The sequence below is a fragment of the Bombus vosnesenskii genome, unplaced genomic scaffold (genome assembly GCF_011952255.1).
Source record: "Bombus vosnesenskii isolate JDL3184/JDL3185 unplaced genomic scaffold, Bvos_JDL3184-5_v1.1 scf7180000013264, whole genome shotgun sequence".
Classification (NCBI taxonomy): Eukaryota; Metazoa; Arthropoda; class Insecta; order Hymenoptera; family Apidae; genus Bombus; species Bombus vosnesenskii.
Window position 1 is genome coordinate 8,807,662 of NW_022882924.1, and position 17,596 is coordinate 8,825,257.

General features: G+C 36.0%; 1 protein-coding gene across 3 annotated transcripts in view; it reads left to right on the plus strand.

Moving 5' to 3' along the window:
* Positions 1-17,580, plus strand: part of LOC117236800 — a 76,456-nt gene extending 58,876 nt beyond the window's left edge. For all 3 annotated transcript variants that reach the window (XM_033500078.1, XM_033500087.1, XM_033500096.1), the window contains 2 exons: positions 8,114-8,151; positions 14,267-17,580. In XM_033500078.1, the coding sequence (XP_033355969.1) occupies positions 8,114-8,151; positions 14,267-15,217 (989 nt within the window). In that variant the 3' untranslated portion in view covers positions 15,218-17,580. The remainder of the gene's footprint in view (positions 1-8,113; positions 8,152-14,266) is intronic.
* Positions 17,581-17,596: the final 16 nt, after the last annotated feature.

Genomic DNA, 17,596 nt, shown 5'->3' on the forward strand with positions numbered 1-17,596 from the left:
GTCTTTAGCATTTACTTCGTAAGACTTTACGTCACTAGGTATCATGTTTACTTGTCGAAAAAGTACATATTAGGTTTTCCGCTTCCACGAGTATCGTTAATAACGTCGTAGAAACGTTCCGCGGCTGTTTCCGGATGAAAGCAATGAAAGATACAGAGAGAAGACGCCGAGTAGTGAAAGAGGCGAAGTACGATCGGCTGGATTTTTCCCTTCAAGAGAAAGTTCTTGATTGGACCCCCGCGCACGCCATGATAAATTAAACGAAAGTTTAAGTCGTCACGATCCCTAGGAGACGATCGCTACCTCGTGTTGCGCACTGACGATACGTGGCCGGAGGTGCTGTGTCGAGATGCTGTGTGTCGAGCCGTGGCCGAGCCGGATGCTTTCACTCTCGAGAAATATTTTCGAGGGACGAGATTCTTTCTCCGTCCCTCCTGTTCCGCCTGTCTCTTTCCCCTCTCTTCCTCCCTAGCCTTTTCACGAAACGTCCTTTTCAATACGATTCTTCGACGAACAAGGTGTGGCTCCTGCAAACTCCCACGTTCCGTGGCAAGTGATTCCCATGATACCGTGCGCGGCCTGTTAATGTTGCGCATCGATGCGCCTTCCTTTCTGCGGTTCTTCTTGCCATTGTTCTAACCGAACTCTAGGAAATATCGTTTCTACGAAGTTCGAATTTGCCAATTTGCCGCGTTAATAGTATTCGTTTGATTTTCTTCTAACGTTACTTGTCGACCGCGTGAAAGAGGCAGGAATTTGTTACGACGCATGTATTCGATGACGTATTTGTGATTCTTTGAGTTTTAATCGAGTTACTGTATATCAGTATATATCAATAGTATGCTATGCTTTGTTCGTTGCAAAACCCGAAGAATCGCAAATATGAAAAAATTCTATATATTAAAAGGAAATTTTAGTTAATGCCCGATTAATTGAATTTTTGCTGGTTGAATTTATTTCTCTGAACGTGATATTCTATCCTGTGAACTCCAATGATATATAAACTGTTTCCTCTCCGACAGGTTCAGATAGACGAAGTTGCACTGTATATCGTCTAATCACCGTGAAAATGAAAAATTTTAGATCCATGTGTTCAATGTTAAGGAGGTTTATAATAAAAACATTGTAACCTCATTGCGGACTATATGCGAATTTATTACGATCGTTTATTAATTTCACGCAATATATCGATCAGGAGCGTTACACGTTCCGCGAGACGTGAAATATTAAATCTCAAATAGTTCTCCTATTCAAACATCATAAAAGATATACATACACGTATCGATAACCTCGATACATAATCGTAACATACCAAATAGCGCAATGCTTTGAACACATTTAAACATACGAACTTTCGATATAGTAGCTACGAATAAACAAGAAGTACCAAAGGTAGATAGTAACAGTAACAAGATCTCTGTTACTTAGGCGAAGATTAATGGAATCTCGTTCAATTAAACTCGATGCGGCGCCCACGATTCGGTGAATAAATGCAGATTATCACAACGGTTACGCGCCTCTTTTATCGTCGATGTACTTTCAATTACCCACATCTCGTGTTGGTGACGTCTACTCGGGACGCCGCAGCAACTGCGCGAAGCTCGAAGATCACGATAGTTTGAATTAACGAGGTAGCCTCGCGCCTGGCAGTGTTCATGGAATACGTTAGATTCGTCACTCGAGACGGGACTCTGTTCACAACTAAATTACATTTCGAAATCGTTGATTCGGAATACAGGGTCGATAAAGCGCTTGTCTCATTAATGATTATTGATGGGACCAACGTTTCCAGCGAATACGTAGCAACTCCTTTATGGAAGTACTTTATTGCATATTCGATCGTTCTTTGTGGCACCATTCAATGCAACGTCGGAGATACAACTTTATAGTGCAACCTGTATTCTACTGTATAAAACATTTACGCGCATATCGTTAGAGCATACCTTCGAGCGCAGGAAATCATAATTGTTGCGGCAAAATCGTATTTCCTAAGTCGGTCATAAGAACATGATTATAACGATTGGATTTGAAGACCACAGGGAAAGAATATAATAAATCATGATTTCCATTTCTTATGCGAGGGATTTTGATTGAGAGCAACGTGTCAATTTTTGCGATAAGTAAGAAAGCAGTATACCATATATGTAGGTACGTTGCTTTATTATTCGTTGGTGGTACGAATAATCTTATGCCTGATGTACAATTTTATTTTCTTGTCTTCGATAAAAGAAATTGCAAATTCGATTATTTATCATGTTATTAATCATCGTGTCAATTTAACGTCAAAAGACAAATTGTTAACTCAGAAAATGATGCTAATCTTATATCTTTGAAGTCAGGAGGTTATTCTTTTATCAATAATATATCCCTTTCTCAAAGTATCATTTTAATATATTTACTTTTAGCCTCTAACAATAGCCATCATCGTTGACCATTCATTATTAGGACATTTTGACATTAAATAAGAATTATATCTATTTTGTATTTTTCGTTTTACTTCGTGTAAAACATGTTTCTTTTTACTACAAATGCGTTTTATTTAACGGTAGAAATTCAAACGATGCAACAAAACGTATACGAGAAAATGTATAAGTTATAGCATACATTTACATATCAGCTACCTTCGTTCAATAATCTCGCCTCATCACTATGGATAAGCCGGTTTTCGAACACGTTTGCAATAAAGATCGAAAGATGTATTTTCATTACCAATTATTAACTATAAACAGGTAGAAGAAAACCTTGGTGCAAAGAAAATTTTGAATAAACTTTACGATCGAACTACATCCAATTACAAATCCATACAGAGAAACGTTCATTCGAAAAATAGCCTTCTACTTAATGTGCTAACTGCAAGTAGATATATTAATTAATCCCGTGACATGAATATCGCTCGTTGGCGACTTTAAAGGGGGCGGGTATGGTCGTTTCGCCGCTCACCAGCCAGATAAAATATTGCTGAGATATCACTCAGGAAGGTCTCTCAAAGATCTCGTTAGGCAGGCAGCAGGCGGCAAATACGGGAACGCCGTTGGCTTTTAACGATCTTTTTTCTTTTTTTTTTCAAAATGAACTGAAAGTAGGAAGCACCCAATCCACAATTCCAATCGTTCAGGTACAAATTTTCCTTGGGTTTCGTAGCTGGGTACGTAATATCCCGAGTCCTTTCTCATTGCAACCCAGGGCGAAAAAAGAAACGAGAGAGGTTCGTATTTCGAACGATGGTAATCACTTCCTCGTCGGTGGTGTGCCGCGCGGTCATAAGAATCCGGTCTGATTTGCGATTTGATTATGTCGTTCGCGTGCGTATTACAATTTCAAAGCAGCCCCGGTTATCTAGAAACGGAAAACGGTATGTTGTCGCTTCGATGTACACCGCGAGTAAGCGTGCAATTTTTTCTGTCGACTTTGATTGCTCGTCCATCAAATCAATTCGTACCGTGTACGTGCGTTTACGCGCGCAGTTTCGTTGCAGCTGCTACAGAGACTGGACAATATACGATCAAGTCCTACGACCAAAAATACAGAAACTTCGTTTTTAATTGTAAAATAAGGAAATAAATTGAATTCGATTGAGAAACTGTTCGTTGGAATTGACAAAATTTATTCCGCTATTAATCTCTTATGTTCTTATATATAAACTTATTATGTATATACTATGTATATACTGTTAATATTTATGGATAATATTTATAATTTCAGAAACTGTCTTACAAGATAATTATTCTAATGTGTCAAGTGAAAAATATTTCTTGACTGTTACATAATTGTAAATCTGCGTAAACATTTTGATAGCTGTATTAAGTAATTTATGGAATTTGTAGAAGGTAATATAGTTCATATTATTTGAATTTATATTTTACGTATAAATAACATACACTTTCCTTTCAAAAAGTATGTACACATTGAAAATATAAAATATGTAAAAATGACAAATATAAATTTTCATATTTTTATCCCAAGCGAGGATTCTGCTTCAATCGGTGTCCTCTTTAATCAATGATCGTGAGAATATAAAATAAAGAGGAGAGTTTCCAGGTCAGCCAATTTGTCTTATTAAGTTATTATAAGCACACGACACAGCCTTTTATTCATTGCGATAGCTACAGACAATAATAACACGTCATCTCCGGTTCTTAGTTGAAACAATGGCGTGAACACTGTTGAAAGCGCAGCACGAGCGGACAGATTCCCGTCTGGATCATCCTCATTATTGCTGATTTCAAGAAGTATCATTGAAGAACGAGGTCGCGTAAGAGGCAGATCAGCGTTCGATAACCGCTACTGTCGTGCGATGAAAGCGAAATATTCTATGTATAGCAAAGCGGTGTCGCATCAGGCATACGTTATTACCCAAGAATACAGTGCGGGCATTACGTATCTTTCGACATCTTCTTGTTGATTGTTCCCTCGTGAAGATGTTGCTGGCAACAGTTCTTTAGAAAGTGGAGGTGTACATCGATGCGTTAAAAGATCGGTATCTATGTCATCGTGTAACATAAAGTACGATTAATATGGAATACGCGTCATTCGGCGTTTCAGTAGAATGAGTCTTGCGTTTCTTTTAACGTTTCAAGTGGAATGAGCGTTGCGTCTATGTCGATGCGTTAGGAAACTAAGAGTTATTTTTATTCCTGATAAAAGAATGTTTCTGTTAGTAGAATATATCGAAATTATAATATTTTGTTGTAGTAGGAAGGTTAAAGTTAAAAAAGATTTATTCGAATATCCCGATGATTCTTCTACTTCCACGTAGCTTATAAGGAATTTCAATGCACGGTATTCAGAATTGCCAATTTCAAATTTTTAAGAGTCGGCGTTTCGTACCTATCAGCCTAATACGAATGCTAAATCGATGGTACGTTCTACATTCCTTGCTTGAAAGCGAATGAATGTAATTAATTTCTAACAATGATTAATACAGTGATTATAACTTTCCTTCCTTATGCATTTCCCATACATTGCAAAAGAACAATTCCTTGTCTTTATGTAATTTCTTTCGTAGGTAAAGATATACTTAGGAGGTTCTTATGAACGTTCTATATACATATACATATTCTGGTGGAAGTTTTCACAATTTTCAATCATAGATGAATATTGATGGCTAGTCTATTTTGCATTGACATGTTCTAGATAAATAATTCATATCTAGGATAATCATTGACGAAGCAATTTAATCAGCTGTAAAATTGCATACCTATTATTGACTAACTATGAAACACTGCAATTTTATTGTACGTATCGCTGAAACAACGTTAAATGTTTAAAGTTCACAGCTGTACCATGGTATGGGCATGGGAAGATGTACGAAGGAATAATGTCAGCACAACGGAAAACTGAATGTCACAACTAAATGTACATATATATACATTTATACATATGTACATATATATACACGTATAAATATAATTTTAGAATATTTCTCTTTATTTAATTCATTATTATTTAGGAAAGTACTTTATAAATTATTAATTACTGTATATTTAATCGTAAACAGTCCTAAGTTGATATTTTGAATAACTCTTTAAAATTGTCAGTGTACTTAATGATATATGAACATTCTTTGCGGTGCGTATGCCTTTCTAAACGCAGGAATCGCGATACATCTTTCGTTGCGATCAATGATACGCACTGCAATAAATTACGAGAATTTCACAGAATCGGTCCAACAAATTACTGGCGGATGCCGCATTACGTTGCGGTGGCTGTAATTGGTGTGGTGAAATACTACCAACACACTGTGATTTAACAACCTTATTTGAGAAATCTTTTTCTGAATAATGTTATGATATCTATCCGGTTAATATGATGATAACTTATCCGAATAAAGAGGATAAAAGCCAATTAAGTGTAATTAATTAATAACTGGCGTCATGCTGAGTCGTGCAGTGAATGATGTTTCGTTTTAGAATGTAATAAATTTATTATATTTTTCAGTCTGCTATGTATTAACTTTATTTTAACGGGGGTGTTCGCATTAACGCGAAGAGAACTTTTTATTTAAATCATAACGATGTTTTGCGCTACAGTATTGTATCGATACATCTACCGTAATTAATGCACTATATTTCGAATAAGAGAACGTTTAACTTTTGTACTTGTGTATGTGGGTATTCGTAACTCTCGTTTTAGACATTTTGTCATCTATTATATTTATATTATTGATATTGGCAATGTTATTGTCAATTATAATTCCGTTGCATAAATTAAGATGCCTTTTCATCTTATTTGCCTTTCACGTCTTTTTTTGTTTGCCAAAATTCGTTGTAATGTATTGTCCGTTCGTATATAAAAAAACGGTATTGTAATAAGTAAGTTTGTTTTACTCAGCTGTGATTAAACATCTCGATTTCCATTCTAACGTAACCATGGTAACAAACAAAAACGACGATTAATGTCCGTTTATCGTCGCAAGAGGCACTTTCTTCTTTTATGCAACGGATTTGATCAATTAGGAGTTTATTAGGAGTTTATTATGCCTGACTATGTAGGCATAGTTTGTTTTAAAGTTGATTTGAATAGTGAGCGTCATCGGAGACATTCGCGTTCGAAAATGTAAAGCAGAGCGACAAGTAAGTAGGAAATGTACGAGGTGATCCAAGCGCCTTGTCTTTCAAACTATACTTGACAGGTTGAGCCAAGGGAGCAACTGCTCGGGCGTTTTAACTTTGAACACGTACCACGAAGATCTCCCGAGACGTACTACGTCATCGCTAAACGTTTGTGGCTTGTCATCGCAGTAATTGACTTTCTCTCCTGACAACGATGAAAGAAAACTGTCGTAGCTGCTCGCTCGGACAGTCTGCGTTAATTAATCCTTTCTAACCCGACCCATTCGAAGCTTTACCTATAGCAATTTATTATTTGTCTAATGAAGAAAGTGGTAGAATGTGCTTTTCGATTTTATTTGTAACATAACATAGGCATGGAAACGACTATTTTTGAAATGTTTCTTAGAAACACTAATTAACCACTGCGGTAATGGCGCAGTTAATGTATCGCGATATACTACTGGGCTAATAGATGTCTCAATAAATAGGAATGTTGCTGTTACGCGTTTAATAACTCCTTATTTTTATTCATTTTTATGCCATAATTTATTCTTGTAGTACCATATTGCGCGTACACTGCAACCAGAATGCAATTTGCATGTTACGCGCAAACGCGTTATGATTATGACAGATTTAAACATTTTATAAGGTGCGAAAAAACTGTTGTTACAAGCATAATTTTAGGCATGAAAATTGTATAAAATGCGTCGCAATGTGTTGGTAATAATCGTCTTCGGCCTTTATGTAGATCGTTGGACCGGTCGCATTTATCATTCTCAGGCAGTTTCGTTGTTACTCGATTGAAAATTTCAAGGAGCGCCTCAGTATGCCTTGAACAGCGAGGGGACGATCATTTATCAACGGCCATTCCGGTATTCAATTTAACCCTTATTAGATGAGTAATTTCCTGATCGTGCCTATTAGCGGATTAATCAACAGATTTGCGTATGATCGAACGATAATGGTAAGCCTTCCTGTCGTTTTGTGTTTAACTGATTCAAATAAAATTTAGATAGATGATTGAATGTCGGAAAGATTCTAAAAGGAATATTCGATATAATTCTATTCCCTAAATTATTTTTCTATAACGCTTTTTCTAAAATTAACAAGCGAACAGGAAGAGAGAATATCGGCTAGAAATAAATTAGGCAATGTGGGAAATGTAACAAAACTTGAATATCCAGTTAATACAATTTATGATTGTACTTCTTAGCTTGTACTGTTTTTTCGTTTTTATCGCTGATGTCTAATATCTATTGAATAAAACAAGAGCAACTGATCGCCATTTTAAAGAAAAATACACTATGGAATATATCCAACCATGTTTGTATAATTCCTCAAATATACATGAGACAAGTCGAATATATAGCAAAAACCGCGGAAACTTCAGGATACCTGAGAACCTATACATCATACATTTTCTGCAATCTATTGCATATTCATAATATATATATTATACATATATCTGTATAATAAATACTATCTTAATGACGACATTTCTTAATTAACTACCCTATCATAAATGCTTTTTGTATCTTACAAGAACTTATTCTTTGTTTCAGATGGAGCGCCAGTTCCTGCAGACGCTATTGAACACGAGGTAAGAAAAGGCTAGAAAGAAAACACAGGTTTTTTATCTTTTTAACAGAACGTGTAGAAAGTCAGCGACTTGATTTATTTCATGGATTGCGATGCTCGTTTATTATTTATTGCATGTCAATTTATAAAATACGATTGCCCCTTGCCGTTTGAACAATTTCGCGTAAAATGACTCGCGTTAGCGTGTTTCATTATGATTTCACGCTTTTATATTCCATTAAAATAATATCAATAAACCAACGATCAATGAAACAGCAAAGGAAACTATTTTGTTTCTTAATAAATTACACTTAATGAAATAGATTATCGTATATCGCACAGAGTATCGTTAATGATTTGTACATTGTCTCGCTTTCGTTTGTCTTGCAATAAAATAATATGATTCATGCTTCGTATCAAACGCTATATTCGCTATATTCCAGCATTGCATTAAAAATTTCATATTACGTTATTGACGTATTGCGTGATATAAATACCAAGATTTATGAGTCTGCTATATTACGTGAGACGTATTTTTCAGTTGGAATTACAAGTAAGAAACTATGTAGATCGACCACGAATGAATCAAATCAGAAGATATCGTGAACACTCTACCTCTTCTTTGGCACATTGCGTATTTAAAGTCACTCTCGTTACGAAAGGAGATAATGACATCGATTAAAAACGCACTCATTAGCTCTTTATATAACTGTGCCAATATGCGTTTAGATTATCGTCTTGCAACTCTTTCCTGTCAAACAAACTAAAATAAAAGTGAAACTGATGCCTGGCACTCATAAATTTGACGCGTTGATGCACACTTATAGGAAATGTTCACACCGAATGAAATATTTTACAAGCTGAAAAATTGTTATCATTAGAAAACCATTAGACCCAAATAGTTTAATAAACATTTTTCACAGGTTCACAGATATATGTGAAATGTAATGGCGTAGATATTTGTAAATAGTTAACAAATATATTCATAGAAGATAAAATTTGGAAAAGATTCGCAGATGATAAATAGGGAATATACCTTTTGTTTTCTCAACTTCATATTTCATTCTTTAAAAGGCAAATGATTTATCTTCACAAGTTTCTGTGAGGAACGGTCAAGAAAATTTTTTTCCAACATATTACGTATTTTGTCGATTTTTTTTACAACAAGAAACTACACTCTGCAATAAAGATTCCGTGAAATAAATAGATTTTGTGAAATACTATATTTGCTCTTGTATTTAGATCAAAGTGCAAATGATGGAATTTTAATGAATCGTCGAGTGAGTAATATAAGAAATAAGTATAATACGAAACGTCAGCTTGATTTCTAGAAACGAAAAGACCAGCTTTACCAGAACTCAATCAATCATTATTGCAACGTGCCGATCATTTTGATCCGGAATGGGACCGAAACGTCATAGGTCGATATCCCACGATCAGCTGAGGCGTCGAAACGGATTTCGCTAGAGGATTTGTGCGATACTTTCCCGTCTGTTGCACCTGTGCAATAAAGCTTCCATGTTTCTTTACGCTACGATTGTATCTCTAGCGCACGTTGTATCATCTATCCTATAGCCTACAGCTCGGTAGACTGATTGCCCTTAATACACATATAATTTATACCGAGGAGAGGGAGGATAGGACGTTGCAGCTAATTGGATTCCCCGCATACAAACGTTGACTTAATATAATAATCATCGGTGCGTTGTGTTGCTGTTACGAACGAGCCGCAAGATTAATTCGCGTTCTGTAATCGCGTGTTAATAACAGCTCCTTTTCTTTCTTTTGCGGTCAGCCGATGCAACAATCCATCTTCTGGTGTCCTGTGTCTAAGATCGTTGGCTGAGGATACAGGGGAGATTTGTCATGATTTTGATCTCTTTCAGCCAAACAACCCTTTCACTTGCGTTACTTCGTTGCCTTTCTACGCTGCTTAATTGTAAATAAAAACAAGAAAGATATATAGCAAATACTTCTTGTGAATTCTCTTTAAAAAACGATATATAAAACGCTTTGCTGATTATACTTCTCATACGTTAGATCTTATTATACGTTTTTTCTTGATAAAACGTCAGAAAAATATTCGTTACGATATCCTTTTCCTCGATTCGTGTAAAGTAATGGCTATAGTGACGTAAAGTTTTACTCGCGCTGAGCGTTTATCGCGTTTAATGTAATCATCAGACCGTGGATATTTATGCAACATAAACGTGTCAAAATATATAACAAATATGAAGATATCTGTGCCAAGTTGTGCAGGATGTACACTCGCGGTCAGAAATCTTAGGATTTTTTTACTATTAATAATACTTTATCTTTGATGGAGATCTTATGTAGAAATATATAGTTATATATATGTGTGTGTGTATAGAAATAGCAAGTTATTTTATAAGTATCTATAAAAAGTTTCCATTTTGCCATGTTACTTTTGGTTCCAAATAAATAGGTTCTACGATAATAGCGTACAAAGAACTCGCTTCCTTAATACGTTAACTGCCACACAAATTTTATATATTTTACTATAGCAAACGCAATAAAATGAAATATAGCGCAGCATAACATTTAACTTTTGCCAAATACCATACCGTATTTGTGCACCTTTTTCTCTGACAATATCATCGAAGTTACGTACATCGTTAAAAATCTTTTACTACATAAAATTTATCTCAGTTTAGTCGCAAAATGTAGGTCACCGGTGTTCACCGCGGTATTCAACGTGTTAATGAAAAATACGATTGTGTTAATTAGAATGGCCGGTTGATCGTATCTAAATAATTTACCGCGACATTTTCTTCCATCGTGATCACGGTCAGAAGTATTTATTCAGAATCGTGATCATCTCTTCTTACGCGACATAACAGCTCATCTATCACTTTCATTTACGAGGGCAAAAGGTGTTCGTTGTCTACAAATCTTGATGCAATATTCGCCTCGGAGGTCATTCGTAAAAAAGCAGCGCGCATATGTTAACGTCCGTTTGCCGGAAAATGTTCTGTGCTTCATTGATTTATAACTTGGTTCGTTCGCTACCCATCTGAAATCTTGTAACTTTATTTATGTTCTTACACGTAACAGTATGTACTTCCTTATCGTATCTGAGGAAATATGTTCTATCGTAGCGAGCAATAAATTTGTCGTTTTTAATATTACCGTTTATAACGAATGATTGCTTATCTAGTGCATTACATGTTGAAATAAAATGATGTCATAATATACATATGTTAAAACAGAAATATTGGATGCCTCAGATAGAGGCATCAAATGGAGAGATTTTATTGAACAAACAATTTATTGCGCTATATTACTATGTTAAACCAACTGATCTTTATAATAAGAATGTAGCAAGGATTTGTGTTAGAAGGTTTATCGATAATTTTATTTGATTTTTTGTTTCTCTGATTAATATTTAATTATTTAATATAGCATGATTTAAAAGATACTGCCTTGAATATGAGCAAATTATTATCTTACAATAAAATGAACGTATTATATTTTACTAAAATATCTTATCTTAAATCTGTATAATTTCAATTGGATCGTCAACATGTACGCACAGATCATACTGTTCATATTTAATAAGTTCGATTTAAAAAATTGTGACATTTGACTTTCAATAACTCGTTTAAATTATGAAAGAGTAAAAAAGTTGGAAATTCAATTATCCCCTGCGCAAATCGTGTCAGAAAAATGTTAATTCATCGTCCGATGAACGTATTATGAAATACCTATATTTCAGCTCTACGAAAATTAAATTACGTCTATTTAAACAAATCTATCATTTAAGACGTGAAATCAAATACACTTGCAAGCATTTGTTAATCCAAATAATTGTCGTACTATGAATAGAATTTTCTTTCATTTGATATTAGATTAATTGTAAGGGAAAGAAAAGGTTTGTTTGTAACGGAATTAAAATATTATTTCAACACATTTACTCAGCTGTAGCAACTCTTCGTACTCTCTAATCATTGTATTTACGCTTTTCAATCACTGTTTCTACGTAACTGCATCAACACGCTAACTTGCAACCGCTTGACTACCTTCAATCATCACATTAGTTCAAGCCAAATTTAATTACCTTTAATGATAAATAATTAAATGACACGCAAATAAATTAATAACTAATAATACGGCCAAATATCATAATTACTGCTAATTGTTGTTATCGTATCTATATAGATGTTATTTTACAATACGTATATATGGAGCTGTAAATGTATTATACATATAAACTACTATATAACAATGCTTCTTGTGAGTAGTTTCTAAATTAGCAACTCTCTATCTAACAATTAAAGTTCCGTAAAATGTTATTGATATGCATATATACTGTCTAAACTTCCACATTAAAAGTATCAATAACGAATTTCAATACAATTTTCGACTACTTCTGATTAGAAATAAAAAGAGATAAAAAATCGGAGTATTTATATTCTGTGGCAACAAACAACTTCTTTTTGGCGTAACAGTATTTTCACCAATTGAAAAACATCGAGAGCAATCGATGTTGCAGCTGCCATTAAATATTTCACTGGAGGTTCCGCAACTGCTATGTTGAAACTTATTATTAGTATCCAACACTAACCCGAGAACCTGTTAGAATTTGGAAATTCGTTACGTTGATAGCCACAGCCTGAAAATTCGTATTTCCAATGCACGTGAAATAATACACAAATATCCACGTACATAGTCAGAACTATACGTATTGTGATACGAACAGGCGTGTGTACATGCATGTGAAACAGAGATTTCTACGCGTGACACATTCATCGATGCATGAAATTTCCATACAAATATGAGACAATCAAAACTGCAAAAAGATTGCATTTTAATTATACGACACATCCAGCACATGCACCTACTGTTTTCCATTTATTATCGTTTAAATTACCGCGTAGACTCACTCGCTATGTTATACACGTGTATACAACGTCGAATTACCATACAATCGTAAGACGCATAGCTTACCTCCCAGCAAATAACCGATAATCGAACGTCCAGTAGGAATTGATCGTTACCCTTAGGATTAGATAGATTAAAAAAAGCACAGCCATAGGAACGACTCTAGGATCGAAACATTCGACGAATACAAAGTAGGCGAATACAGTTATAACGTGAGTAAGTTGACCTGACATATTGGTAACAATACTAGGCGTGTCACCGGTGTGTTGCAACTGATTTCAACGACTATCGTCCGTATTAGCATCGACGCGTGAGTATTGCTCGCGTCCGCACGTGCACGTTCCTCTACCAGATAACAGTGTATAGTACGCGTAATATTGAACGGCACAAATATATAGGCGCAGCTGGTATCCACGTCATATGCACGATAGCAGCTAACTAGTTTTGCAGCCGGTCGTCGGCACGAAGATGTCTTAAATGTCAAGGCGAGGACACAGTGGTGTTGTCCTAGCCGAGGATAGACCATCGCCTTTTATACGATCGGTCAATGAGCTCCGCGAAAGGAACTTCGGTATACGTCATCCTGGCATACCTTTTAACAAGAGTTCATCTCCAGAACAATGAATGCGATAAATCTTTCGTCACGCGACTACTCGCGTCTTTTTCCAGGAAAACATATCCTGTTGAAAATTGATCTGATTGATCTTATTTTTCATTTTTAGAAGCTTCTTTTTTTAACTTTTATTCTTAAGATTTATCGTTAATTCTATCATAGGCGAAATTTTGCCCTATGCGAATATTGTTTCAGTATCTTCGTCCCGTAATAATAGCACCGACAAATGATAATTTTTCTTTTTCTCTAGTATCGAATAATACTAAAACTTTTAACTTCGTTTGCTCAAACTCGTCGATCATTAAAATAAAAACATTTGTATATGTTCCTGTAATAAATATGACTATTTGGGGAATAATATCGTGCAAGTTTATGGGAAATTTAGAATTATATAAAAATGTAAAAACATGCATATAATATATAAAAATATACAAAATAAGGGTCGTTCTAATATTTACTGGGTAGGACCAATTTAGGTTTCATTTCTTTAGCTGCGCTCGTCAAAATAAAACATTCCACAAATATTCAGTCTATTTAGTAAATTTTACAGACTCTTACTGCTCGAACAAACAATATTTCGTTTGCGATTGTAACATTCGAAAATTTCGTTTGTATGTTCCAGGACTCCATAGCGTCCGCCTCTGAAACAGGCGAGGAATACGAAGACGGTGACGACTCGGATATGTACATGGAGCCAGACGGTACCGAGCCGGACGAAGGCGACAAGGTAGAAGGAAAGCAAGAGGACGAAACTTACAAAAACACAACTGACGAAGTTCCATCAGACGCGACCGAGAAAAAAGACGAGCTACCAAGCTCTACCACCGACAAGCCTACCTCGAAGGACCAGAAAGCGGAAAATACCAAAGAAACGAGTCAAACGGATGCGCCTGACTCAGAAGACAAAAGCTTGGAAACCGATAGTCAAAACTTCTTCCCTTCGTTTGCGGAGTTGTTTGCGAATCACAGGGCTTCTTTCGCGGAGCAACAAAGGTACAGACCCAATAGATTCCTCGGGTACTTCCAACGCGATCGCAGTGGCTATCAAACAGCGACTGCAACAGCGAAAGACGTTCATCATCCGCTTCTAGGGTCAGGGAACTTTGGCGTGATTCGAGGTGGCACTTACTACCCCGAAGAGAAAGAAAACGACGAGTACACGATGGACGATAGTCTGTATAATCCTTACTACCACGGTGGAAATCGTGGCCGTGCAAACTATTTCAGCAATCCGAAACCTCAGCCGATTCGCGGTGGCGATTTCTTCGCGAATTTCCGAGACTTCGCCGATATCACGGCTCCTCCTAAGTCCAGTTTCTCTCATTTATCCGTGGTTTATGCAAATAAGAACGGCAGCGCAGCTGGGCGTATCACAGAGCCTAGGAATATTATCGAGACCCTGAGGATGTTGGAAGAGGAAGGGCAAACTAGTTCCGAGGTAACGACCACGACAGAAGCACCGAGGAAGAAGCAGAGCAAAGGGAAAAGGAAGTTAATGAAGATGAAGCAATACGAAGAGGACAAGGCAAGAAGATCCCGTATGACCGTTGAGCCTTTGTTAGCGCTCAGTTGAACGTACGCCGGGATCCAAATTGTATGGTAGTGCGGACGCGAACCTCGGGATCTTTTCCCAAACGCGAAATCTGGCCACGAGATCAGAACCAAAGTCTGAAAAGTGTTGTCACATCCTACTACGTATCGGAGGAGTTTGTGCTGAAAATGAAAGGAACAATGATCAAAGGGACGCTTGCCTCGCGTTTATCTGAACGTTTACGAAGCAACTATATGATCGTTTTGAAATTTTTTCCAGGTAAATTCCGATACGTCCTGAGACTGGATTTTATATTAATAAGAACGTTCGTACAGAGATCTTATTCCTACGTAAGCGTATTCCGTTTTCTTGATTATCAGCATTAACATAAATGCGTTCCACCTTGGCGTATTGAAAAATCTCCTTTGCAATTGTAACGATTGCGTGGAACCTGCGTGTTTCGAGCAATTATTTAAATTGTTTATGGGAGATAAGCTGTTATTTGTGTACCATTCTCGATTTGTAATTCAACGTTTCAGGCATTCTGAGAAAACTAAAAGCGCCAAAATACAGGTTACCGTCGAATCGAACCACTAATGATACTGTAGAAACTTAGAGCTTACTAAAATTATATGAAAATTTCTTAAGTTAGCATCGATATGCTGTCAAGTGAACATCGAAGTGTTTTCTATTCGTGTTCTGCAATGACGGATTAATCGTTGGACGAAGAAAATAATTTAAAAGGAATAAAATATTTCATCTTTATCTCTAAATCCAAATTCAAGAAACTAGCCTATTCGTGTGTGGAGATCACATCGAATCATAAATAACGTTCTCTCAGTATATCCTCAGAGATATTTTCAACAAAACAACACTTTTTATACACTTGCATCAGACATAACATTTTTCCATTAATTTAAAAATTAGTAGATCCTCATTTAAGAAATATCAACGAATTCAAATTGTCAATGTCTCCTAATTTTTATCATCTCGCTATTAATATTCAACGTATAGTCAGGCATTATAAGATAACTTTTTTCTCAATACATACGGCTCCTTCATCAACCGTTTTTGAAGCTTTTCCTGGCAACGTACTATAGCACGTACGTTGTCATTTCAATGAAATAATTCGGTGCAATATATCTCTTTATATCCCACCATGAGAATGTATTTATTCAAAAACGTATATTCACATTTTTCACGCGAAAGTTTATCAATTTTTACAAAAGAATATGGAAAAGTTTGAAGATCGAACTGAAGAAATATCTCGTTTAAGATTCGCATAGAAACGTATTGAAACGTGCGATCATTCAAAATTGCTTTCATCGTCGATCGATTAATCCCCGAACTTTTGTATGCGCGTATAAGTAGTCATCTCAAGTTGGCGAGTTGCGATTGTGTCAAACTCGTTTATCGGCAATTCACGGACACATTTTAAATTGATTGAATGCACTTGCGCGTGCAGTTTCGTTATGCTCGAGTAAACCTCGATCCGGTACGAGTAACTCGTACACACTAACGATAATTTCCGTTCATACGCTGCGTACAGTTGACGCACGCGATCACGTGCGAGTACACCGAGTGTGAAAACAGAAAATTCTGCGCAACGCGCGTTATCATCGAGCGCAAGAACGGAATCACGCGGAGAAAAAAGAAAAATTATTGCAAGAGCGTTGATTTGCGTGCATCGCGGCCTTTTGTAAATAAATTCCATCGCTCTCTGCTTCGTGTTTTCTTTAGTGTTTTAGCTAAAGCAGAACCGGACTAACACTCGCGCCTTCATTCCATGAATATGTATTTGTTCGTTCGGATCTCGTTTCTGCGTCTAGCTATGTAGTTTCTAAACGAGTAAGATCGATCGTGGATAAGTATCTCTCCTCTTCTTTTTTTTTTACACGCAGACTGTGTCTCGCTGCATTTATTAAATTCACAAAGACTGTTCACCTATTAATTATTATCGGCTTAACGTAGAATTGTTCATTCCTTTTTCATAAATTAAACTAATATTTCTCTCATGAAAGCATCTAGTTTTGTTTAGATCTACATGTAAGCGACTTTTCTTCACAGCACCCTTTGATATGTCTTTTCTAATTCGATTGAAGATCATGCATTTCAATCGTTAGATCAGTGGTTTGTTTAAAAAAAAATTTGCTCTGATTCTCGGGAAAAATCACGGCGAAGATTCATCCTGTGCTTCATAATAGGAAAGAATTATGAAGAGGACAGCCTACAAGTGAATTATTCGCCGTAGATTTCGGCGCATTGTTATAACAGTTGTTGTTGATTATTTTAAGTATATGAAGTAGGTATAATAATTAAATCGAATACTCTGTCTCATGCTGTTTTTAATATGGTGCAAAGGGACACGATGAGATATCGAAATAAAGTATATTTTTCATAACTTACGTGAATGTGAAATCC